Below are 27,914 nucleotides of genomic sequence, written 5' to 3'. Positions count from 1 at the left end.
TCGCCATTTAAGCACTCGCTTGGGGTCCCATGAGATCCAAACATGCACGCTTGGAGGCGATTATCTGACAATGTTTATACCCGTCAACGCTTGATTGGATCAAAATGATCACACGCAAATGAGGTCTTTTGTCTTTTCAGACACTCAAACACGGTCTTGAACTCTCGATTTTGCTTCACCGCTCCGGCTGGTAGTTGATTAGGGACCCTACTACTCATTTATTATCTATATATACATATATATATATATGTATAACTATTTTCTTAATCTTTTATATAATTTTATTTTAGATAGAAGATATTTTTATAAAATAATTTATAAAAATAATATTATTTTATAGAATTATTCAAAATGATTATATAAAAAAACGTAAAAAAGTTGTCATGTATCGACTTTAACCGATGAAATCAAGGACAGAAAAATTAAAAATCGATAAGCAGAGGTGTTGGTGATGTTGGAGGTACGTGCATGGTAAGGCATCGGGGTTCATCTGCAGTCAGCACGTATGGGCTGTTTAAAGAGGAGTGCGGCATAGCCACACACTAGTCAAAAATTTCCAGACACAGGACGTCATTACTTCGACAATTGGAACTCTATAAATATATATATATATATATATAGATTGGGGTCCGCGAGTCATTGGATCGGTTTCCGAGGCCAGCTTGGAATATTTGGTTCTCACAATGGAGGGATCTTCTCCTTTTCTCTAGGCTTCACCGCCTCCATATAAATGGTTTGCTTTTTGGTTATCAACAAGACATTGAGAAGGACATTTTTGTTGTTTTGGAATTGGAAAAAAAAAAATTTGATATTTCTTTCATGCATTATATATACACACACGTATACGCATTGTAATCATCCATTTCAGCTCCATCTTCCTATTTCATGGTGCAGCGTTAAATGTTGGACATTTAATACTACGGGTTGGGCTTAGGGCTGAGCACCGATTGAACCGGAGTCGGATTTGACCTCCTCCGACTCCGACTCCGACTTTGTCGGAGGCCGAATCCAACCTCCGACTCCGACTCCGCTTACACCCTACTCCGCTCCGACTCCGACTCTGACTTGTCGGAGCGGAGTCGGAGTTGGGCTTTTTGTTGGGCTTTTTTATTGAGCCTTTTTTTAGACTTTTTTATTTAACCCAATTAACATTTCAATTTTACAATTTGCAACTCTAATCGGATTTGGGCTTCTATATCAATTTTTTTTTAAAAATATAATTTGAGATTTCTAATTTATCTAACCAAAATCATCACATTAGAAAATAAAACTAAATTCAAAATCTATCACTATAAAAAATAAAACTAAATTCAAATGTGCAACCAAAATTAAAAACTAAATTAAAACTAAATACACACATTAAAATTACATAACCAAAATTACAAAATGTTAATTAAAAAATACATAACCAAAATTAAAACTTAAAATTAAAAATACATAACCAAAAGTCCAAAATTACAACCTAAAATTAAAAATACATAACCAAAGGTCCAAAAAATGTAATTTTTCAACTTGTGCCTGAAAAAAAAAATTAGTAAAGAAATAAGATATCATATAAATTTATAAAAATAAAGAAAGCAAAATTGAAATAAGATACCAGAAACAAGATTGTCAATCCTCTTCACGGAGTATGCTGGCCATAGAATTGGCTAATTCTGCATTAAGATGTTAAAGTATAGGAAATTAGTATTACAAAATGTTAAAATCAACTCATATAACAACTTAAAAAAAATCTCTAAATACATTACCTGAGTCTAGTTTATAACTCTCTGCATCATCAATGGCTTCAGAATAATTTTGACTCAAGCATATGGGAGTAGACTTCAACCAATTTTGCGAGCACACGAGAGCTTCTACAGTTCTAGGAGCCAAAGAGCTCCTAAACGGATCCAGGACACGGCCTCCTGTGCTAAATGCTGACTCAGATGCAACGGTGGTGATAGGAATGGCCAAGATATCTCTTGCCATTAGAGCAAGAACTGGATACTTGGTAGAGTTGACTTTCCACCAAATTAAAATATCGAAACTCCCCGTAGGAATCTCAATATTCTCCAACAAATACCGCTCTAACTCTGACTTACAATCCATCAAAGATGCTGTATGCTCTTTATGGAACTCCCTCAAAAAATCCAAGGGATCATAGTCTGTAACTGTACTACTACTCCCCATTAATGCACTAGCTTCACCGCTTTGAGTTTTGTTAGTACCAGTTACGCACCCACCACCAAACTCTACATATGCCTCATACAAATATTCCATATCCCTCTTGAGGAGTGCAACAAATTCCTCACCCTTCGCCTCACCCAATGTTTTCTTGAACCAATATGCTTGAGTAACCAATTTGAACCGCGGATCAAGAATAGCAGCAATAAACAACAACCGATTTATTTTTTCAAGATCACCCCAATATTTATTATACTTTGTCTTCATTCTGAAAGCCATTGAACTCAAACGTCGATTACTATTGTCACAAAAATTATTCAAGTGTTTATGAATGGCAATAAGCTCCTGGACATAATTATTTGATGTGACATATAGTGTACCAGAAATACGCAATGTAACACCATAAAATATTTGAAGAAACTTCGAAAAGTTTCTTATGGTCTCCCAATCATCCGGCCTAGGAGCTCCTAAACCCTTTCTCCCATGTCCATCCTCAGACAAATAAACTTGTGAGTAGGGATCTTCATCAAGCAAAAGTTGGAAGGCTTTTTGATACTTCTCAGCCACGTCCAACATAAGAAAAGTCGAATTCCATCTAGTAGGCACGTCAAGAGTCAAAAAACTAGAGCATTGAACTTTTGATCTATCAACACAAGACTTGAAAGTGGCAAGTCTTTGGGGAGAAGATTTCACATACTTAATCAGATTTCGGACCCTTACAATTGAGTCATCAACATCTTTCAAACCTTCACTCACAATAAGGTTTAAGATGTGTGCCGTACACCTCATGTGAATAAACTCGTGATTTGCTATACAATCCGCACTTCCTATTTCCCTTGTTCTCAACCAATCAATAGCAGAGTCGTTAGAGGTAGCATTATCCACTGTAATTGTGAGGATTTTGTCAATGCCCCAATCAAGCATACACTCCTCCAACTCCCTCCCAATCGTTGCCCCCTTATGGTCGCTAATCCGAACAAATGAAATGATCCGCTTATGCAACTTCCAATTATTATCAATGAAGTGAGCGGTCACACACATGTAATTAATATTTTGGATAGAAGTCCAAGTGTCGGTGGTTAGGCATACTCTTTGTTTGGTGGTCAAAAACATTTTCTTCAAGCTATCCTTCTCTCTCAAGAATACCCTCATGCAGTCACGCATTACGGTAAATCGAGAAGGAATAGGAAACCTTGGATCAAGGGCTTTAACAAATTTCCGAAACCCTTCTCCCTCAACACATCTAAATGGTAGCTCATCCACTATCACCATCCTAGCAAGGGTAGCTCGTATTTTTTTCTCATTATATTTGGCCATCCCTAATGTCTTCTCCCCTTCCCCTCCTTCACTTCTTGCTTCCGGGACCAAGAATGTTTGACTCTTATCCAATTTACTCTTACGGTTTTTGGGGCAAAGTTGGATGTGTGTTTTCATGGCCGAAGTGCCTTGCCTTTTGGGATGGCATTTCCATTGCCTATGACAATGATTACAAGTAGCTATAGGCTCTTCGGGATCACAATCGGGCACTCTTGTGAAGTGGGACCATACCTCAGACCTATTCTTAATATTTCTACTACCAGGTGGAGGGCGAGGGGTAGAATGAAAGGCACTAGGAGTACCTACTGAAGAGCCTATTGGTCCACTAGACTCATCAACTATTGGAATGGGAATATCAATCGGTTGTTCTGGGGCTGGAATGCTAGGACAAGATGCACCTGTGGATGTAGGAGTGTTTGTGCCTTCCATATCCATTATTTAATAACTAGAACTGTAGAGCACAACAAATAAGATAAACATAAAGAAAATAAATTCATGAACTAATGTAAAGATTACTCAAGTAACTTATATGATATACATATATAGTAGTAATGAGAAAAAATGTCCTATGAATCTATAAATGTGGTTGCATCGCTCGACCCTCGCTCGACACTTCGCTCGAGCGAATTCAGACAGAGTGTGCCGCTCGACCCTCGCTCGACACTTCGCTCGAGCGAATTCAGGTAGAGTGTGCCACTCGACCCTCGCTCGACACTGAGCTCGAGCGAATTCAGGCAGAGTGTGCCGCTCGACCCTCGCTCGACATTGAGCTCGAGCGAACTCAGTGCTTATTGGGTTAAAAGCTTCTGCGAATCTGCTTAGTGCTTACTAGAGGAATGGGAAAAAACAAGTAATAGCATTTCAGATCATCAAGGGCTACTGAAGGAGATTGATCCTAACAACATTTAGTGTATTTCATAGTAGATCCTAACAACAAATTCCATACTTCAATAAATTCTAAACCATTTGTACACTTAAACCCATGACCCCCATCCATCTCTCATGAAGAAAACCCATGGCCTTTCATAAATAGCACACAACAATCCTAAAATCCACAACTATCCAACGATTCCAGCACGCAAACAAACCTAATATCCACAACTATCAAGAAAATGAACAAAAATAATGCAAAAATAGTTAAGATATACAAATTATAGAGAGAGAAAGAGAGAGAGAGGCACCTCGGTTTTGCAAAGAATGGGCTTTCAGAGGAGTGACGGAGGTCGGAGGGGCGACGGCACGACACGGGTTCAGATGAGAGGTGAGGCACTGAGGAAGAAAATGATTCAAAGTCTCAGACGTTCAGACTTTCAGTGAAGCTGTGAAGGCACTAAACACTGAAGGGGGAGGGGAGGGAATCCCCGGGGGGGGGGGGGGGGGGGGAAATGAAAAGTGGAAAACCCTAATGGGGTTAGGCTGAAACGGCGCCGTTTCAGCCTAACCCATTAGGGTTTTCCACTTTTCACTTTTAAAAAATTGGGAAAAAAAAAGTTACAAATACAAATTAATAAGTTAGTAAAAATAAATTAATAAGTTAGTAAAAATATATTTAAGTTAGTAAAAATGTATACTAATAAATATATTATATATTAGTAATATACTAATACTAATACTATTAATCTATTAATATATAGTAAATTAGTAATATTTATTAACTTATTTACTATAGTCTAATAACTAGATAGTCTAGATGTAATAATTAGTAACTAATAATATCCCTTTCAAAAAAAAGTAACTAATAATATCTAATAACACTAGTTACACTAGTACTGATAGATAATAACTTAAAGATACTAATTTAATATACATATAACTAATAGTATACTAATAAATATATTATATATTAGTAATGCACTAATACTAATACTATTGGTCTATTAATATATAGTAAATTAGTAATATTTATTAACTTATTTACTATAGTCTAATAACTAGATAGTCTAGATGTAATAAGTAATAACTACTAACTAGTAACTAATAATATGTCCATAACACTAGTTACACTAGTACTAATAGATAATAACTTAAAGATATATATTTAATATATATGTAACTCAATAGTATACTATTGAATTATATTAGTAATTTACTATATATTAATAGTCTAATACTATTAGTCTATTAGTAAGTTAGTATATGGTATAATAGTAAATTAGTATATGGTATAATAGTAAATTAGTAATATTTATTAACTTATTTACTATAGTGAATGGTCTATAACAAATATGTAATAACTAGATGTAATAACTAGTAACTAATTATATGTAATAACACTAGTTACACTAGTACTAATAGATAATAACTTAGAAGATATTAATTTAATATATATTAACTAATAGTATACTATTATATATATATTATATTAGTAATAAACTACTACTAATACTATTAGTCTTTAATATATAGTAATATTTATTAACTTATTTACTATAGTCTAATAACTTATAACTAGATAGTCTAGATGTAATAATTAGTAACTAATAATATGTGATAACACTACACTAGTACTAAATTACTAATAGATAATAACTTAAAGATATTAATTTAATATATACAACTAATAGTATACTATTATATATATTAGTAATTTACTATATACTAATAGTCTAATACTATTAGTCTATTAGTATATTGTAAATTAATAATATTTATTAACTTATTTACTATAAGTTTATAACTAATAACTAGTGCTAATTGCTAGTATATTATTGGATTTAACTAATGATGTTACTATATTTATATTTATATGATTACTATATAGAAAAACACATATTTTTTACGAAACATGTACACTAGCGGAGCGGAGTCGGAGTCGGAGTCGGAGTCGGAATAGGGAGTCGGAGTCGGAGTCGGAGTCGGAGCGGAGTCGGAGTCGAATCCGTCTGGACTCCGACTCCGACTCCGACTCCGACTTTTCTCGAGAAAAAACTCCGACTCCGACTTGTCGGAGCCGGAGCGGAGTCGGGGTCGGAGTCGGATTTTCGGATTTTTGCTCAGCCCTAGTTGGGCTAGAGCTAATACGCCGCCCAGCTCTTACTGCCGGGCGTGTTGAGTAGGCTATTTTTTTAAAATTTTTTAATATATTTAAATATTTTTAAAAAATAAAAAATACATCAATTCACTTAAAATCATTTTTTTAATCATTAAGTAAAAAAAATTTTTCAAATACTACACTTGAGTAGTTCTGCCCAGGTGGCATAGTAGCTAATACCACGTGCATAATGAAAAGATAGCCAACATTACCTAAATGTATAACTAGATTGTTTCATCTCAATATTCTAATATATATATATATAAGTTAAAATGCTGAAGGTATAAAAAAAAAAACAAAAAAAAGTAGTCAATTCAGATTCTTTAATTAGAATCGATGGCTAATTGGCAAATTAGAAAGGAGAAAGTTCATGACCACGACGTTTTATTCTCTTTATTGATAATCAGACATTCATTCATAACAAAATCAAAGCTGTTCTTATCTAAACACAAAGCTTAACAGCAAACATAGGAACATCAACCCGCAACATATCTAAATTATCAACATTCTAAGTATAACGTTCTGACCTATGAGCCACCTCATTCCCCATGCAATGCACGTACATCTTGAATTTCAACTTCACTAAAATAATGCAGTAGGCTTTTAGCCTCCTTAATGAGATTACCATATGCTGAAAAAGATTCTTGCTCTTCTTGCATCTCTTTAATCATTAGCAAATAATCACTTTCAATAATAATTTTAGAGAAACCTAAATGGATACAAAGCTATAAGCCCCTTAATAAAGCCAAAAGTTTAATAGTTACAGGATCATCTATCTCATCCTCCACCTTAATTAAATTGATACGTACCCATGCACCTCACGAGATGGGGAGAACTCAGACAATACTACTCTCACAACTACGACACAAAATTATATAGGCAGTAACAGACGTACAAATTAATTAACCCATATAAATATATATATATATATATATATATTAAGAGTAATGTTAAGTACAGTTGTAAAGTGTACAAATGTCATACAATTATTTTGAGCAATAGTAGGGTTTTCTATTAGAAAATAAACTTTTTTTTTCATGTTGATCTTATATTTACTCATTTTTTTTAAAAGATTGTACGGCGTTTATGCACTCCACGACTGTAAATATAATTTCTCATAGATTGATTCCTTTAAATTGTAAATATTACATTGGATCACTAATTACATGCACTATATATAAATTCCTAGCCATACAATGATTTAGGCCTGGTTTGAATAGCAAAATTTTTCAATCTTATCTCATCTTAATATCCACACATCACAAATACAAATATTTTTTAATTTCAAATTTTTAACTTTTTTATTTAATTATACCTAATCATTACATATTTTCCAAAGTTTTAAACAAAACACAAAAAATAATTCAATTTTTTTAAATCTCAAAATAAAAATGATATTAAACAATTATATTCTAATAATATTTTAACTTTATAATATTTTTATTCAATCTTTTCTCCATCATTTCCCAAAACCCCATAAAACATTTAACTCAAACTATTTCATTACCATTTACAACTAATTTCACTAATATTTACAAATAATTTAATTTCATCTCACTATCCAAACAAGGTCAAAATGACATGCTATGAGCTGTAAGGATACACATAAAATTATTTTTACAATTTTATTTTAAATTGAGAATATTTCTATAAAACAATATTATATAAAAATCTCTCTCATTTAAAAATGATTGTGTATAGTTTTCCATTTATTAAATATACAATATATAGTTGCATTAATACTACTTGATTTCAAATGAATATATCAACTGCATATATAGTTTCAATGAAAACCCTTCATGAAAAACGAACCGATTTGAACTCTCTCTCTCTCTCTCTCTCTCTCTCTCTCTCTCTCTCTCTCTCTCTCTCTCTCTCTCTCTCTCTCTCTCTCTCTCTCTATTGAATCCGTAATTGCACCAAATCAGGATTCAAACTTGCACAAAATTAGCCAGCCATTATCACCATAATTTTAGGAATTATTCATTGATTTGTAAATATCAATTATTTCCATACATTCATTTGTTTCCATACTTAGTTTAGCTGCATGTATCTATTTAAACAACATATTCTTCATTGTAAAGTGTAAGTGACTGAATAGAAAAAGTCTCTGGTTTCGTATATTTAAGATGGTATCAGCCTAAACACGATCCCCACCCAATCTCCCATGGCTTCCTCTTCCAACGTCCCCACCCCCTATCTTCTTCATCCCTCTGATTCCCCCAGTCTCATTCTCGTTTCTAGAATCCTTATAGGAGAAAAATTTTCCAAATGGCAAAAGGTCATGACTCGAGCTCTAAATGCCAAAAAAAAAACTCAGCTTTGTTGATGGTTCCCTACCCCCTCCTGACCAAACTTCTTCTCATTACACACGATGGAATCAAACCAAAGATATGGTTCTTACCTGGATTCTCAACTCCATCAGCCCATCTGTTGCAAACTCTCTCGAATATCACACTAATCCGCAAGAAGTCTAGATCGACCTTCAATCCCGCTTCAATTACGGCAATAATGCTTGCCTTTATCATCTCAAACGCGAGCTCTCTTCCCTACAGCTAAACACGCACTCTATTACGCACTCCATTACACACTCCATTCATGAGTATTACAACTAGATAAAACAAATATGGGATGCACTAAGCCATTTACAACATAGCAACAATCTCAAAGAACTCCAACAATAAGTAGAGGATGGAAGAGTTTTTCAATTTCTCCTTGGTCTCAATGAATCTTTTTCCCAACTCAGGACTCAGATCCTTGCCATGGAAGCCCTTCCTCCCATCACAAAAGTGTTTTCTATTTTGTTTCAGGAAGAACAGCAACATCTCCTCCATGTGCGACCAACATCGGCCGACTCTTTGGCCTTTGTAGCTCACTCTAGCGCCTCCAACAACCCTCCTAGATGCTCAGAATGTGGCAAAGCATGCCACCTTCATGACAACTGTTAGTGAATCATCAACTACCCACCTGGCCGAGACAATTGATCCAAGCCACGCCCTTCTCTACTCGGCGAACCACTGTCTGGGGTGACTTCGGTAGCCAATACAGCCTCTTTGCCCTTAGGTTTGTCGCACATATCAGGTCTGACGCCAGAGCTCTACAAGAAACTGCTAGATCTTCTCACCCTACAACCATCATCGGCCGACTTTGTTAGTAATATAGCCTCTTCATCTCCTTCATTGATACCCGTCGTGACTAGGTTGTGGACAGCAGCGCCAGTGCCCACATGTGCCATGACCGAGCCACATTCACTAAGTTCCATACTTCCTCTTCCTTTAATTCAGTTAGGCTCCCCATTAGAAATACTCTTTCCATTGAAGGAATCAGCACATGTATTCTATCCTAAACCCTCATCCTTTTCAATGTCTATTTTATCTCTCAATTTCAATTTAATCTCTTATCTATCCCTTACCACTAATACCTCTTGCATTGTTTCTTTTTCTTCTAAAAAATTTTTCTTCCAGGACCCACAATCAACGAGGCTGATTGGAGCGGGTGATTTTTGCAATGGGCTCTATGTGTCCCAGCCCAACATCTTCATGGCTCTCTCGGTGCAATCCAATGCTAATAAAGACTTATGGCACCAACGCCTAGGTCACCCTTCTCTTCTTCTTATCCCTCAATTTTTTAATTATTCATATGTATTTCGGATTGTGATGTTTGTGCTCATTCTAAGCACACATGACTGCCTTTTTCTTCAACTACCAATAAGAGTTCTTTTGTTTTCAATTGCATTTTTTTTTTTTTTTGGACATTTGGGGTAGTTATCATACTCCTTCAATTTGTGGTGATCATTGTTTTCTTACTATAGTCGATGATTTTTTACACAACTTGGATCTATTTCATGCGTTAATAAATCTTAGGTGTATACACATCTCATGCATTTTTTTGCCCTCATCTAAATTTAGTTCAATACCATGATTAAAATAATTCAAACTAATAATGGATAAGAATTTCTCTCGCACAAATTTCAAGATTATCTTCGCAATCATGGCATTATTCATGAACATACTTGTGTTGAAACTCCATACCTCTCGAGATAACTTTTCTCCTCACGCCTCTAAATGCATTTTTCTTGGTTATCCCAGTAACCATAAAGCCTACAAACTTTATAATCTAGACACTTAAACCATTTTTCTCTCTCGTGACATCACCTTTAATGAACAATAGTTTCCTTTTTAAGATATTCCTAATCTTCCTAACTCATCTATTCCTCTCCTCCCTCTACTTATTCTCGAGCCTATATTGCCAGACCCTACCCTCATTCCTTCCCTTAGTCTCCCTGATTCCCCTCCTCCTTCCCCTTATTCCCGTCCTCGCCACACTACATCTCGACTCGCATATCTTCATGATAATGTTTGTCCGACTTTACACGCTGAACCCACAACATCATCACCTGCTACATACGCCTCAAGTACTACCCTTCATCTGCTTTTCTTTCTTATTCTTGTTTTTCATCATCTCACCTTCATTTTTTACCTACTCTCACTGCTTTTGTTGACCTTTCTTGTTATTCTGCTACCATTCGCCAATCTTATTGGCGAGAAGCTATGTCTACTGAACTTCGTGCTCTTGAAGCCAATTCCACCTAGACACTTAAGCCCTTACCCCCTGATAAGAAACCCATAGGTTAAAAATGGGTATTCAAAACCAAGCTCAAAGTAGATGGTTCCCTTGAAAGATATAAAACTCGGTTGGTTGCCAAAGGTTACATGCAAGTTGAGGGTCTCGACTATCATGAGACTTTTTGCACCCATTGCAAAAATGACTACTGTTTGATGTTTGTTGGCTGTTGTAGCCATTCAACAATGGCTCATGCATCAACTTGACGTCAATAATGCCTTTTTACATGAAGATCTTGAAGATGAAGTGTGACGCCCCTAAATTTCGTTTGGGATCGGACGGACATTTGAAGCGTCGAGACATGCAACACAAGGTTACCTACCTCCGTTCATGACATATAAGATGTAATGTTCCTAACATGCATCTAACATTATGCAATATTCGCAGCGGATAATTTTTTTTTAGCAATACTATGCACCAAATTGAAAATATCACAAATGCTTAAAACATACTTCATACATAAAGACTCATTGAACAGATCACAACACTAGTCTAAAATGGTTATGATCCAAAAACTACTAGAGATGCAACTCCATTGTACAAGTAATAATTTACGTTAACTACTATATTAACATTGACGTCGCATTGTCGCTTAATCAACTGTGTATAGTTGATCAGCTCTTGATTCTCTTTCAGGTCCTGTAACAAGATCTACCATTCGGGGGGAATGGTAGTTGGGACTACCAAAATGAGATTTGATTACAAATCTCAGTAAGTTAACAAAAAACTTCCACACAAGCTAATGATGCATGGATGACAGAAAAAGTATAAATGCATAATCAAATTCATAAGTAATTAAAGCATAACTTGGCGTACAATATAGCATAATTGACATAACTTAAATTGAAACATGAACTGAACTTGACTTGACATGAACTTGATCTGAAACTTGAATTAACATGAAAAATACATACTCCACAGTTGTTGTGGCCCCATGTATTCTACGTGTAAATACATACTCCACAATTGTTGTGGCCCCATGTATTCTATGCAAACTTGACTTAACATGAAAAATACATACTCCACAGTTGTTGCGGCCCCATGTATTCTACGTGTAAATACATACTCCACAGTTGTTGTGGTCTCATGTATTCTACGGAAACTTATTCTTTAACTGCTTAAATACATACTCCACAGTTGTTGTGGCCCCATGTATTCTACGTGTCACAATTGTTGTGTCTCACGTAGTGTATGCATCACAATTGTTGTGACCCCATACATAAGTAATCAAGATGAAACATAACTGGAATATGAAATGACTGAAGCCCTAACGTAACATAACGTGACTTGAACATAACTTGAAATACATGACCAACTTGAGATAGAAACATTTCGTAACATGGCATAACATATAATAGACAACATATTTAACATGACATACTTGCAACAGTAAATATTATATGACTTGACATACATGTAATAGATGGTATACTTAGCATGACGTACTTGTAAGGTACAATAATACATGACAAAATATATTATGTAACAAATAAAAATTGATGACAGAATAAATTCTGTATAATAGACAATTACATGATAACTTGGCATGGCATGACATATATGATAACACACATACATACACTATAGTTCCTTTACTTAACACACATACACAGTAGACTGTTAGTAAGTTAAAAGCTAACTTACCTCGATCTCCGCATTTCTTATAAAACCTCAAGCGCGATCACGAGGAACTGTAATTAGTGATTCTAAAAGTTAGCACTAAATCACTAATAACTTGAAATATGGAAAATACTAACTTAAAGAGTAAAATTTCCATTTTACTCTCTACATGTAGGAAAATGACCATTTTACCCATAACTTAAGGATTTTGCATACCAATTCCAAAAGTCACCAAAATTTACATGCCTCATGTAAATTTTATTCTCAACTCAAATATCAATTTAGAAAAATTTAAAACTAATCACAACTATTAAAACTCCATAGGGCCGAAATTCCCATATGCTATTTCCATTGATTTTTGTTTCCAACTTGTTTTGATCAACCTTTTGATCTATGACTTATAAATATGTGATTTTCAAACCAAACCATCACATGATTTAAAAAGATGTTCTAAAACATATATAAGCTTCTAATTCAAGATCACATGGTTAGAAATTAACCAAAACATAAATTTAACCAAGAACATCCACACTTTGGCTTATTTGAATATCTCTTTGCATAAAATTTTATATCTTTGAAACTAACATCAAATATTTTCAAAATAATAATATAACATGTATATAAGATGCTTAGGATCCTCCAATAAAATTATCAAAGTCATTGGAATAGGTTTAGACCACCAAAGAGTTAAACTTTCTCAAAACAGAAACTGTTTTTTCTCTTCCAGTTTCTAAGTTTCTAAATCTAAGAAAATCTTTCATCAAAACCTTTAATCATGCACAAATCCTCAACCAATAGTCATATATACATGTTAAAAATACTCCATAAAAATTTCGGACCAATATCTATCCATTAGCTTGGTCAAAAACTCCAAATTATAACATATTCTCCAGTTTATCTTCCAGAATGACCTTTCTATAGTTTACATAATATTTGACTGACCAAATGATCTTCAAATGGGATAAATAAGATATCCATGTAAACTAGACTCAAAAAAGAACAACTTATATGAAAGAGATTTTATGATAAAATACTTACAAAAGCTTCGAAATGGGCATGCAAAAGAACTCCTAAAAGCTGTCCGAGAGAGAGTGTTTGATATTCTTTTAATGGAAAGTATAAATGAAAATAATTTCGTGAGGAGAGGTGACTGGAGATACTTATTGATGAGATATGGAAGAGATGAGGCTGGAATGAGAGTTAAGTGTAAGACTCTCTTACCTGAAGTGAGAGTTAAGTGTAGGACTCTCTTACCCGGAGTGAGAGTGGAGTGTAGGACTCTCTTACCTAATAATATCTACAAAAATCAATTCAAGATATTTTTACCCAATAATATCCACGAAATTAACTTAAAATATTTTTATCTAATAATATCCACAAAATTAGCTTAAGATATTTTTATCCAATAATATCTACAGTTTTGAACAGACGTTTTGTCCGAAAATATGAAAAAATGTTATTGCGCCATAAGACCTTAAATAACCCTCCGAGTCTAATGGCACAAACCATAATACATTTTGACACTTCTAACTATCTCCAATAATCAAAAATACACTTCGGATACCATAGTAAATAATAACACTAACTATGTAATTAGACTAAAACCTATACGATTAATGGATTCGTGAAAACTTATGGGGTCTTCACGAGATTCCTAAAGTTAATAGAAATTTCACAATTGAATTTCTAGCGGGCTGTTACATGAAGTATATATGACACCACCTCCCAGTTATTGTTCTCAGGAGGAGACGCGTGTTTGTGCCTATACGGCCTCAAACAAGCATCCCGCAACTAGTTTTATAAACTAACCATTGTGCTTCTTGATGTAGGTTTACTCAATCTCAAGCAGATCACTCTTTATTCACCTTGGTCACTTCCTTCACTATCACCATTGTCTTGGTCTATGTTGATGATATTCTAATCGTTGGCAATGATTTCTCCCAAATTCAGGTTTTCAAAGATGTTCTCTCCAAGCACCTCAAAACCAAAGACCTTGGTCCTTTCAAATATTTTCTTAGTCTTGAAGTTGCTCATTCCTCAAAAGGCATCTTCCTCAACCAACGAAAATATGCTCTTGATATTCTAAATGATAGTGGCCAACTTGGTTCCCAGATTGCTCCATTCCCCATGGAACAAAACTTGAAGCTCACCAATCAGGATGGCACACTCTTTTCCTATCCTAGTGTCTACCGTCGCCTCGTTGGACGCCTCATTTACCTGACCATTACTCGTCCTGACATTGTCTGTAACAGCCCGCTAGAAATTCAATTGTGGAATTTCTTTTGACCTTAAGAACCTCGTGAAAATTCCGTAAGTTTACACGAATCGACTAATCGCATAGGTTTTAGCCTGTCAACATAGTTAGTGTTATCACTCACTATGGTGCCAGAAATGCGATTTTAATTATTTGAGATAGTTAGAAGTGTCAGAATACATTATAGTCTACACCACTAGGCTTAATTGAATATTTAGGATTTTTCAGTACTAAGTTTATTACGTTTATTTTTGGAGTGAATAGTAATCTCGGTAAACGTACTAAACGCTGTGTTTTCAAAATCACAGTGTGAAATGTCCAAATTAGGTTAGCGAAATTTTATTTGGATACTTGGCAAGATCTTAACCTCACATAATAAATAGTATTAGATACTTAGCACAAAGAGAAACCATTAGATGGAATTGTGAAGGAAATCAAGGTGTGAGATCATGACACCTAAGCAAAATACACATTTGGAAAATATTTTAAGAACATAGATTTAAAATACACATGGAAAGATTTTAACCACCTTACTCTTCCAAGTCTACTCCACATTTAGAAAATATTTTAAGTTAATTTCATGGATATTATTGGGTAAAAATATCTTGAGTTGATTTTTGTAGATATTATTAGGTAAGAGAGTCCTACACTCCACTCTCACTCCGGTAAGAGAGTCCTACACTTAACTCTCACTTCGGGTAAGAGAGTCCTACACTTAACTCTCACTCCAGCCTCATCTCTTCCATATGTTATCCACAAGTATCTCCAGCCACCCCTCCCCACGAAATTATCTTCATTTATGCTTTCCATTGAAAGAATACCAAACACTCTCTCTCGGACAGCTTTTAGGAGTTCTTTTGCACACCCATTTCGAAGCTTTTGTAAGTATTTTATCATAAAGTCTCCTTCATATAAGTTGTTCCTCTTTGAGTCTAGTTTCCGTAGATGTATTTTTCGTATCATTCCATGATCATTTGGTCAGTAAAAAGTATTTTTAACCATGGAAAGGTCATTCTGGGCGTGAATCTGGAGAGTATGTTATAGTTTGGAGTTTTTGACCAAGCTAATGGATAGATATTGGTCCGAAATTTTTATGGAGTATTGTTAACATGTATATGTGACTATTGGTTGAGGATTTTTGCATGATTAAAGGTTTTGATGAAAGATTTTCTTAGATTTAGAAACTTAGAAACTGGAAGAGGAAAAACAGTTTCTGTTTTGAGAAAGTTTAACTCTTTGGTGGTCTAAACCTATTCTAATGACTTTAATAATTTTATTGGAGGATCCTAAGTATCTTATATACATGTTATATTATTATTTTGAAGATATTTGATGTTAGTTTCAAAGATATGAAATTTTATGCAAAGAGATATTCAAATAAGCCAAAGTGTGGATATTCTTGGATAAATTTATGTTTTGGTTAATTTCTAATCATGTGATCTTGAATTAGAAGCTTATATATGTTTTAGGATATCTTTTTAAACCATGTGATGGTTTGGTTTGAAGATCATATATTTATAAGTCATAGATCAAGAGATTTATCAAAACTAGTTGAGGAAAAAGTTTCTGTTTTTGGACTAAGTGTAAAACCAAAAACTCCAAATGTTATTTTGTGATTTTGGTGACTTTAGTTTGATGATTTAAATCATGGTTGATATTAGGATGATATTATGAATATGTTAGAAGTAAGATTTGATTTTTGAAATTCTTAGAGATGTTTTGATTTAAGGTCAAAACTTGTGATTCAAGTGCTTGGATCTTTTTACAAAAAAGTTTGGTGTTGATTATTAGCTTTTTCTAAATGGATGTTTTAAGTATGGTTTTGAACTTAGGATTGGAAGATGTTTGTTGTAAAATTTTGGTTTAAGCATGAGTTTTGAAGTTGGAAGGAATTGCAACAAAAATCAAGGGAAATGGCCTATAGATGTTTCGGCCATAGTGTGTTCTTCATAGTTGTGTTTTGTTTTAAATTTTTCTGAATTGATATTTAAGTTTAGGACAAAATTTAAATTAGGAATGTAAATTTTAGAAACTTTTGGAGTTAGTATGCAAAATCCTTAAGTTATGGGTAAAACGGTCATTTTCCCACATGTAGAGAGTAAAATGAAAATTTTACTCTTTAAGTTAGTATTTTCCATATTTCAAATTATTAGTGATTTAGTTCTAACTTTTAGAATCACTAATTTCAGTTCCTCGTGATCGCACTTGAAGTTTTATAAAAAACGCGGAGATCGAGGTAAGTTAGCTTTTAACTTACTAGCAGTCTACTGTGTATGTGTGCTAAGTAAAAGAATTACAGTGTATGTATGTATGTTATCATATATGTCATGCCATGCCAAGTTATCATGTAATTGTCTATTATACAGAATTTATTCTGTCATCAATTTTTATCTGTTATACAATATATTCTGTTATGTATTACTGTACATGATAAGTACGTCATGCTAAGTATGTCATCTATTACATGTAAGTCAAGTCATGTAATATTCACTGTTGCAAGTATGTCATGTTAAATATGTTGTCTATTATTATATGTTATGCCATGTTACGAAATGTTTCTATCTCAAGTTGGTCATGTATTCTAAGTTATGTTCAAGTCACATTATGTTACGTCAGGACTTCAGTCCTTTCGTATTCCAGTCACATTTCATCTTGAGTACATTATGATGTGTAGAATACATGGGGCCACAACAACTGTGGAGTATGTATTTTTAATGTTAAGTCAAGTTTGTGTAGAATACATGGGGCCACAACAACTGTGGAGTATGTATTTACACGTAGAATACATGGGGCCACAACAACTGTGGAGTATGTATTTTTAAATGTTAAGTCAAGATTGTGTAGAATACATGGGGCCACAACAACTGTGAAGTATGTATTTAACTACAATTGTGATGCGTAAAATACATGGGGCCACAACAACTGTGGAGTATGTATTTTTCATGTTAAGTCAAGTTTGTGTAGAATACATGGGGCCACAACAACTGTGGAGTATGTATTTACACGTAGAATACATGGGGCCACAACAACTGTGGAGTATGTATTTTTAAATGTTAAGTCAAGTTTGTGTAGAATACATGGGGCCACAACAACTGTGGAGTATGTATTTAACTACAATTGTGATGCGTAAAATACATGGGGCCACAACAACTGTGGAGTATGTATTTTTCATGTTAAGTCAAGTTTGTGTAGAATACATGGGGCCACAACAACTGTGGAGTATGTATTTACACGTAGAATACATGGGGCCACAACAACTGTGGAGTATGTATTTTTCATGTTAATTCAAGTTTCAGAGCAAGTTCATGCTAAGTCAAGTTCAGTTCATGATTCAATTTAAGCTATGTCAATTATGCTATGTTGTACGCTAAGTTATGCTTTAATTACTTATGAATTTGATTATGCATTTATGCTTTTACTGTCATACATGCATCATTAGTCTGTATGGAAGTTTTTTGTTAACTTGCTGAGATTTGTAATCAAATTTCACTGTGGTAGTCCCAACTTCCATTCCCCCCGAATGGTAGATCTTGTTACAGGACCTGAAGGAAGATTAGGAGCTGACCAACTAGACACAGTCGACTGAACGACGGTGCGTCGTTAATGTTAATATAGTAGTTAAATTACTACTTGTACGATGGAGTTGCATCTCCAGTACTTTTGGATCATAACTATTTTGGAATAGTGCTGTGATCTTAGTTATTCAATGTATCTTTATTTATGAAGTATGTTTTAAGTATTGGGATATTTTCAGTTTGGTGCATAGTATTGCTAAAGAAAAAAATTATCCGCTGCGAATATTGCATAATGTTAGATGCATGTTAGGATTATTGCATCTTATATGTCATGAACGGGGGTAGGTAACCTTGTGTTGCATGTCTCGACGCTTCAAATGTCCGTCCGATCCCAAACGGAATTTGGGGGCGTCACATTGTCTTTGCAATGAACATCGTCAGCCAATTCATGCATGCACCTCACACATCCTCATATGCAAGCAGCCACTTGTGTTCTCGGCTACCTCAAAGATTGTCCAGGCTAAGGCATTTTCTTCTTCTCATCCAACAGTTTACAGGTTACTGCCTACACTGATTCAGATTGGGCAAGCTATCTTACTACCCGCCTTTCTACCACCGAATATTTCATTCAGCTCAACATAAGTCTTATTTCCTGGTGCACAAAAAAACAGACGACAGTGACTTGCTCTTCTGCAGAAGCTAAATATCGTACCATGGCCATCACCACTTGCGAGCTCCCTTGGTTGAAACAGTTCCTTACTAATCTTGGCATCCCTCATCCTGAGCCTTTCAACTTACATTGTGATAATCAGTCTGCTCTTCACATTGCTCATAATCCTGTGTTTCATGAACGTGCCAAGCATATTAAGATTGACTGTCACATTATTTGAGATAAGATCCGGTCCAACCTCCTCAATGCCGTACATACTTCATCCCATAAGCAAGTTGCCAACATCTTCACTAAAGCTTTAGGACAAGAACTTTTTCACCATTTTTCATGCAAGTTGGGTATTATGGATCTTCATGCACCAACTTGAGGAGGAGTATTGACTGAATCAGTAATTGCACCAAATCGGGATTCAGACTTGCACAAAATCAGCCAACCATTATCACCATAATTTTAGGAATTAGTAATTGATTTGTAAATATCAATTATTTCCATACATTCATTTGTTGCCATACCAAGATCAGCTACATGTATCTTTTTAAACAACATATTTCTCATTGTAAAATATAAGTGACTAAATAGAAAAAGTCCCTGGTTTCATATTTTTAACACTCTCTCTCTCTGATCTCAAAGTTTACATGAGTAGGATCAATCTCGTGCTTAAGTACTCAAAATCAATCAATTACCTGCAATTAATGGCCTTCCGACCATTCAATTTCAAGCATCTCAATCGAATGAAAAGCTATAAATATATATTAATGTTAATATATATTATCCCGAGTAACCCATTCGATCATGGCAATGGCATTTCGATCGAATGAAACTTAAGCTTTTCTTATGCCATGCACGATTAATCCCCTTAACATGATGCCCATACATATTAACTTCAGTACGTATACGTACTACTGCCCCTTACACTCAGGTACGTATTTCTTTACGTACTTACGTACTTGCCTAGTCTTCTGACATAACCCATTAGAAAGGTGGCTGCTTGTTATGGTCATGTTTGCATTTTAGCTAGCTCTCTCTAGATATATATGTATTTGACCATGCTAACATCATTAAAAAATAAAAAAAATAAAAAATAGTGTTCTAATATTTTTTGTTCTAAAAAATAAATGTGCCTACAATTGACTTGTCAGTAGTGAATTATTAATATTTGATTAAAAAATAGTAATCAAATGGGACTTTATCTTACCCTTCGAACAGGACAATATTAATTTTGGCAAGGTTTCGATATGGACAAGGCAAAAGCCATCAATGGTCAGCAAACCATATATATTACTTCAATTGGAATGGGGCAGTCCTACAGCTACAGTACCCCTCCAATGAATGAGTACACACTGCTCAAACCCTCCCTCCTCTTCTGAGAGACCTCACGATGGCAATGGCAGCAGCTTCAGCTTGTCTTCGAGTGGTATCAAAAGCTCAAGGCGTCAATGCATTATTGCAATTGCAAATTACAATGACCCAAATATATAAGAGGTGTATTTTTTAATTTTTTACTCTTAAACTAGTTAAATTATTCTCCTCATCGTCTATCCACCAGGCATTTAATAAAGAATAAAAATTTAAAACAGATTAAAAAAATAATGTATTTTGTGAAAACGATGATTCTAATTTTTCTTGATTGATATAGGGAGTTGGAAACTTGGAACTGAATGTTGTAGTTTTTCCTTTCCTAGTTATAACTTCATGGGCCAAAAAATAGTAATACAGTCAGCTTTGACATGAATAATAAATATAGATCATATAATATTAACCAAAATTTAGACATGTTTCTATTTAACTAAATTAATCGAAGCACATCTATTCTGGTTAAACTACGTGGAAAAACAAAAACCTATGTGCGTGTGTTTGGAGACGGGGGTTCTTGTACACGTCACAGGTAACAGAAATAAAAGAATCACACCATGATTCTATCCAGGCAGGCTGACCAAGTGAGGGAGAAAATGAGTAAATATGATAAAATCCCAAAGGCGTCATAACCTATAAAATCTAAAATGACAATCTTAAAAACAAAACAAGTTGTGATGGCGGTCACATCCCTGGCCTACGCAATTCGTCAGCTCCATGAGCAAAGTGGCATCTTTCCCCAAAGGTGCAGGTACCTTTGGTAAAGTTGTCACAAAGCTTAGTCTTGAAGTTGCTTGCCGGAGTTGTCCCTGCTGGGTTCCTCCCGGGAGGTGCAGATGTTGATCGAACATTTGAAATAAGCTCTTGAACCATGGTGGTGGCTTGATTGATCTGATCAAAAGTACCCTCAAGCTCAATGTTCCTTTTGGTGGGATCTGACTCATGCTCTCTGATCGAAAGCTTGGCTCCTGTTACGCGACAGATATGCTTTGAGTTCACACCATTCTTCCCAATGATGGCTCCACTAAGCGAAGCATCAACACTCAGCTTAGTAGTTGCAAAGGCTCCAAAACTAGCTGCAGCCGGATGACTTGGTGGGGGAGGTTCAACCCGCCCACCCATCCTGCCTGGAATAGGTCCCATTGCACGAGGATCTTCATAGGATGCAGCAGTTGGTTTGCCAAGCTCCCACTCACCATGTGCAAAATGACATTTATCACCAAACTTGCAACCTTCTGCTGTCTTATACTTGTTGCATAAACGAGTTTTGACGGTTGTAGGAGATGAACTGTCTGAAAACAATGGCGGAAGAGCCGAACTTCTAGCAGCTGGTGGAAGAGCAGGGTTGCCACCAAGATTCATCATCTGAGATGCAACTTTGATGCCACCAGGAACATAATGCAAGAAGTGACATCCCTCACCAAATGGGCACCCAGAAGTACTGCATATCAAAGAAAATCAAACGTGTTAAAAAACAAGTATGATATATACACAATAAGAGGGCACTGCAACTATGAGCCCACATTAATCAGAAAGCAAAAATCGATATTAGAGACAGAATGAAGAAGTGAACATTTCACGTATCACATTACTGAGAGCATCACATACATGGGAAGACATCAAGTAAACACTGCTAAAGTTTAGAATGTCTAGACATTTTACAGAAGTTTAATTAATTGTAACATATGAGGAAGCTCAAACCACAATTAATTGAAAACAATGAAACAGAATGAACCTTAATTTGGTTAAAATTAATGCTAATTAAGCTTTACACAGAAAGCTAAAATATCCAGCACTTCAGGGCAAATCCTCATCAAGGCAGAGGCAACGGTACTTAGTAACCATAATTTCAACAGAAGTACAAAAGGAAAATGAAACATCATAATTTCAACATCAGTACAAAAGAAAAAAAAATGAAACATCAAAATTTCAACAGTAGTACAAAGGAAACGTGACAAAGGAAAAATGAAAAAGCATGCAAAATAGACATTTTCTTATAGGAAAAAAGGCAATTTTCGGCCCAACTTTAGGCACCAATCAATGAACAGTCTTGCTGCAGGACAGCAAAGCAGTCAGGTGCCTTCCCTTTCACATTCCCTACCAGGGACATGCATTCGTTCGTGGAGTGTAAGTTCATTGTTGTTTGCATAAAAAGGGTAAGATGCTGTTAAAATCTTAATGAAAGTACAATCTAAAATACCAAAATATCAAATTTTATGCTATAAAAGAGAACAAGAACAAACATGCATTTTTTTTTATCTATACAAAAAATACAAACAAGTAAAACTGTCAGCGTTATGGCAATTTATTTATTATTGTGTTATGGTAATTTATTATAAATGGGTTCTTAATACAGTGTAAAAGAAAAGCTATCTATTTAAGTATATAATTTTGAACTCCTAAAATCTTTTAGATTCATATCATGCTTACTGTTCATGCATATATGTGCAATAACACATGCAAACTCCAAGTAGAAGGAACCCAAGTCAACACTTTTATGATAGAATGAAACCCAAGTCAACATCACAAAGGATTTTGCATTTTTAAGAAAACTCAACTTTGAGTCTAATGATAACTAAAAATAAAATCCATTTGCATAAGCACATCATATCATGGCAATATCAGGAAGGAGATCCATCTAAAGTTTCTTAACTTGAAGAGCATACTCACTAAAACAGTGGGGTAACATAAATTTCTCAAAACAGTACACAGGAATTAGTGCATTATTCCCTATGCAAATCATGCATTCCATATAAATTACGATAATTATCCCACCTAATTTGCTATCCAACTATTCATCCATCAAAAGCATAGACCAAAATCTCTCACAAGAAGCATGACACGGGCAAAATACGTTGTTGATACAAAAACATCTGGTCTAAAAGATTAAGTAGAGATACGATGAGAACATGACTGGGATGATTACAATATATATGCATACACATGACAAAAGAGAATGAAACCAACACTTAAAGACTCCATACTTGCTTTTCTCACTTCATCACCTAGTCCGTCAATCTTCCACACTAAACCATCAAAAGAATAAGTTTTATTTTTAAAAAATTAAAAACCCTCAACAACCCTCCCCACTATCTTAAGATGAAACCATAAACAATTAACTGCAAAATGACTACGCTGCATTAAAATAAGTCCGAGCCATGTCCAAGACATGCCAAACATTGATATAACAGCCACACTGTAAACTTTATAATATAGACATGAGTACAAAAATATAATCAACTAAAATACAAAGAGCATCCACAGATTAAATTTACAAACAAGCTTTTTTTCTTTTTATAAGTAACAAGGGAAGATTTCCTATCCATCAATTAACAACTATGTATTAATAAACATGCCTTAATCATGCATATATAATCAATGTCATATATCGTCCAGGTTATCAAATAATCAATTTGATGGGCAATGGCATTAACAAGGAGCAGGGAAAACAGAATGTTATCTGAATAAGGTCCATCATTTCAAATAATAAAAATATTTTATAGAACCGAGATGCACCTACAAAAAAAGATAGGAATAAAAACCAACGAGACTTGTATCAATGACCAGCCAAGATGACAATGTACAAAGAAGAAACCGAGAGCTGAAGATGAAGCAAGATTGCAAAGAGAGACCACTTTTTCTTCTCTACAATAAATCATAAAATAGGGACATCATTTTCACTGAAAATATGGCACCAGTAGGTCCACATTCTAGACCTTTAAAACTCACAGCTACCTTTACTTAGAGCTCACTGCATTACACAGTTCCGCAGGAAAGTAACCAAGTAAAAGAAGAGTGCAACCACTTGAAAAGTAATTAAGCTTTAACACAAATAGAAATAAAAAGCCAAGTCATAATCATTATATTGTGAGCAAGTTTCATGTGCTGACACAAATCCTTGGGTCATATTCAACCTGAATCATGGAAAATCAATGCCCGTTTGCACATCACATACTAGTTTAGTTATTTCTCTTCGAGAGTTGGAGTGAATATGATAACCTGTATGATGGCCTTAGGTTCTGATTCACCAGTCCACATTACACAAGATTTACTTGCAATATTTATATACCAAATTATATAAAACAATAATATGGAGGATGAGTTACAGATCCAACAATGGCTTTCAATTTACATATAGCCCAGCAAGTTGTTAATCGAACGGTATGCTTGTGAACCAACTGTTTCTGTTCATATGTCTTTCTTAACATGGTTAGAACAAAGAGTGCAACCTGTATCACAACTTTAACTGCCCAATTATTAGTCCAAATAAAATAAATTCAGTTATAAAAACTGTGTAAAAGATGTTTCTTATAACTTAGAAAAATTAGCAGTAGATGAAATTGCATTTCGACTATTTATTTTAGATAGGTTAAGATTAGAACCTGAAAAACTTTGTGCATGGCTTCGATTTGCTTCCTATACCAGTTGTAAAGGACTCCACTTCTGTTGCAGACATTAATTAATTTCCCTCAGTTAAACTTTATGTGAGTACATCAATTTTCTAATTTTAAAGAATACGTAGCATCACATTTACCATTTTTTTTAATCCATATGGACCAGATTATGCTTTGTGTGGGGAGAAATTATTCAATATATAATAGATTTAGTACCTATCTCATTGAAAATTAAGATAGTAGAGGAGAAAATCCAATATAGGAAGACCTCCATATTATCCAAACTACAAGACGGTCACTAAGGATGTAAAAAGAAAAGAAAATGTAAACCTTATGGTTTTCAACTTTTAGCTTATCAAGAAAACGGGATAATAATAATCAACTAAATCTTTTAAAGCGGTTTTGTCATATCAAAGTTGAATTTCCACTTTCCCAAGAACTAAATTGTATAGAGTTTAAGACTTAACATTTCTTTTGCATCACATTTTAACATTTTTCCCATCGGGAAAAAAATAATTCTATAGCTTGCACAACAATACCAAATTTCTGAAATATAATCATCAGAGAAAATAACCAGTCCAGGCAAGTTAAAATTCTGCCATTAGATAAAGAAGAAGCCACCTCAACAATTTTAAGCATAATAAGTGTAACTACAAAAAATAGAATAATGAACAGATAGCAATAAAACATGCTGAAACAGCCTAAGAAATATACCATCACCCACAGGTTATCATAAATTACTGACTACTAAACTGAAATGCGGAACACACGTACATCACCATCGACAGGACGAGTTAAAAGAAGCAATATGCAACAAAAAGATGGGCTAACAAAGCAGCCAGTTAACAGCAAAAAGGAGTAAACAGACTAGAGAATTTAAGCTCGACAACATAGAAAGAACAATCAATAGATTTCACAAACACAATACATCATGAATACTGCAACTTCATTTTTATAGCCATAAACATGATAAAACAAAGACACAAGAACCCACAATACTTTTAATCAAACGACTGAAAAATCCCAACTTGGTTGTTTCAGAAGGCAATAAAATAAAAGAATCAGCTCAAGTTCCAAAGCATGAAGACCACAAAGGAAGCCAAAAGCTATAATAGTTCCAATAAAGCTTTTTTTAAAATTTTTTTTATAATTAATAAGAGATTTATTACCAAGAATAGGCATCGCCCAAGTATACAGGAGCTATACAAGAGGAAATACCTACATACACTAACTAAAAATGACAGGAAAGACTAAAAGCAAATCCAGAAATTACTTATAAAAAAAACTATAGTAAATCCAGAAATTCTTCACCATTCATTACAATAGCCTTAGCCCACAACAGAGTATAGATACGATTACTAATATACATACAATGAAGCAGAAATGTCCGTATGAGTGTACGTGAACGTATAAGAGTAGCGTAAAGGCTAACCTGGCTTAGATTTCTTGAGACCGCCATTGCCATTCAAAGCAGCTTCGGGCCTCCCTCTTTTGCGGCCAGCGCCAAACTCCATTTAGTACCAGGATCCCGGAGAACCACACACGAAGGGGACGAGCGCGGAAAATAGAAAGAATCCGCGAGAAAGTGCGAGAAGATAATAGAGTAAACGCTCAGAGAAGAGGAAAAACCTAGAGAGAGAGAGAGAGACAGGGAGAGAGAGAGAGGGAACCCTAGGGATCGTAAAGGCGGAAAAGGAAAGGGCGGTTGCGTCAGGGTGGGATAGAGAAGCTCGCCAGTATAGATATATATAGAGAGACAAAAAAATTAAAAAAAATTAAAAATAATACAAATACAGTATTTTAAAACATTTTACTTAATTATAAAATAATTTAGACAAGTAATATTATTTAATTTAAATTATTATTTTATAAAAATTATAAAAAAAATTATAGAAAACTAAATTATAAAATTAATTATACATATATAATTGATCAGATGGAGAGAATAGACATTAAGCTATCGTTTGTTTTTAAAGATAATATAAGTCGAAATTAAAGTTAAAAATTGAATAAAATATATTATTTTAATATTACATTTAAATAATCTATACTTTTTGAACCCAAAGCCCGGCATAACCAAATTGATTGTAGAAAAATATGTTGGCATATAAATATATTTAAATCTCATTAAATTCTTTGAAAAATCACTTACAACAGCGGAACTGAACTTCTGAAAGATCAAGGGCAAGTAAGATTACTAATGATGTCGAAAGTGGTAGAGCTAGGTGAGTCGCGGGTTTTAAAAACTAGAAACCAAAGGGGCAAGTCGCGGGTTTTAAAAACTAGAAAATGGAGGAATAAGTTAGGTGAGGCTTGGGCTTGGCATGGAAGAGCTAAAGAAGTTGGTGGAGCTGGTGGTGGTGATTGGAGGCTGTGGGAGGAAGCGTGCGCAACGAATCTAGCCATAAAGTGCAAATACGTGAGAGAGTGAGAGGGGAAAGGTGGGCTGCCTTAAGGGCTTAGGTTCAGGCTAAGGGTGTTATTAGTGTGAGGAGAAGCCGGTGCGATGGCCTTGGGTGGTAGCAGCGACAGTGACACTAGGCTATGGTGAGAGAGAACCCAAGAAGAGAGAGAGGAGCATTTCGGAAAAGAAAGGGAAAGAGGGAGTTGTGATCGCTGGGTCTGTGAATGGTGGTCGCCAATGAAGGGAAAGGTTGGAGAGAGAGAGAGAGAGAGAGAGAGAGAGAGAGAGAGAGAGAGAGAGTTGCAACTGGATGGTAGCTGGGTTCGGTAGGGGAGGTCGCCAGCTTGAGGTGGTGGTAAGGAGGGTGGTGCAACTGAGCTAAGGGAAGCACACGGGTTGACAGGGGGAGGGGTGTGCTGCGCATGAGAGAGAGAGAGAGAGAGAGAGAGAGAGAGAGAGAGAGAGAGAGAGAGAGAGAGAGAGAGAGAGAGAGAGAGAGAGAGAGAGTAATGGGGGGGAAAAGGCCACAAGCTTGAGATTTAATCCTAACCCTTCAACTTGGGGTTATAA

The 27,914-nt window shown here is 35.0% G+C and overlaps 1 protein-coding gene across 1 annotated transcript; it reads right to left on the bottom strand.

The window, feature by feature from the left end:
- Positions 1-20,914: 20,914 nt before the first annotated feature.
- On the bottom strand, positions 20,915-26,656 carry LOC122292258 (zinc finger CCCH domain-containing protein 14-like). Its single transcript, XM_043100501.1, has 3 exons — positions 26,373-26,656; positions 24,929-24,989; positions 20,915-21,987 (listed from the first exon to the last, which is right to left on the bottom strand). The coding sequence occupies exons 1-3, from the start codon at positions 26,452-26,454 to the stop codon at positions 21,231-21,233; spliced, it is 900 nt and encodes a 299-aa protein (XP_042956435.1). The 5' UTR covers positions 26,455-26,656; the 3' UTR covers positions 20,915-21,230.
- Between the last annotated feature and the right edge of the window lie 1,258 nt (positions 26,657-27,914).

Source organism: Carya illinoinensis, chromosome 13 (genome assembly GCF_018687715.1).
Source record: "Carya illinoinensis cultivar Pawnee chromosome 13, C.illinoinensisPawnee_v1, whole genome shotgun sequence".
Lineage (NCBI taxonomy): Eukaryota > Viridiplantae > Streptophyta > Magnoliopsida > Fagales > Juglandaceae > Carya > Carya illinoinensis.
Note: the sequence above shows the minus strand (reverse complement) of the source record. Positions and strands in the feature narration are given on the sequence as shown.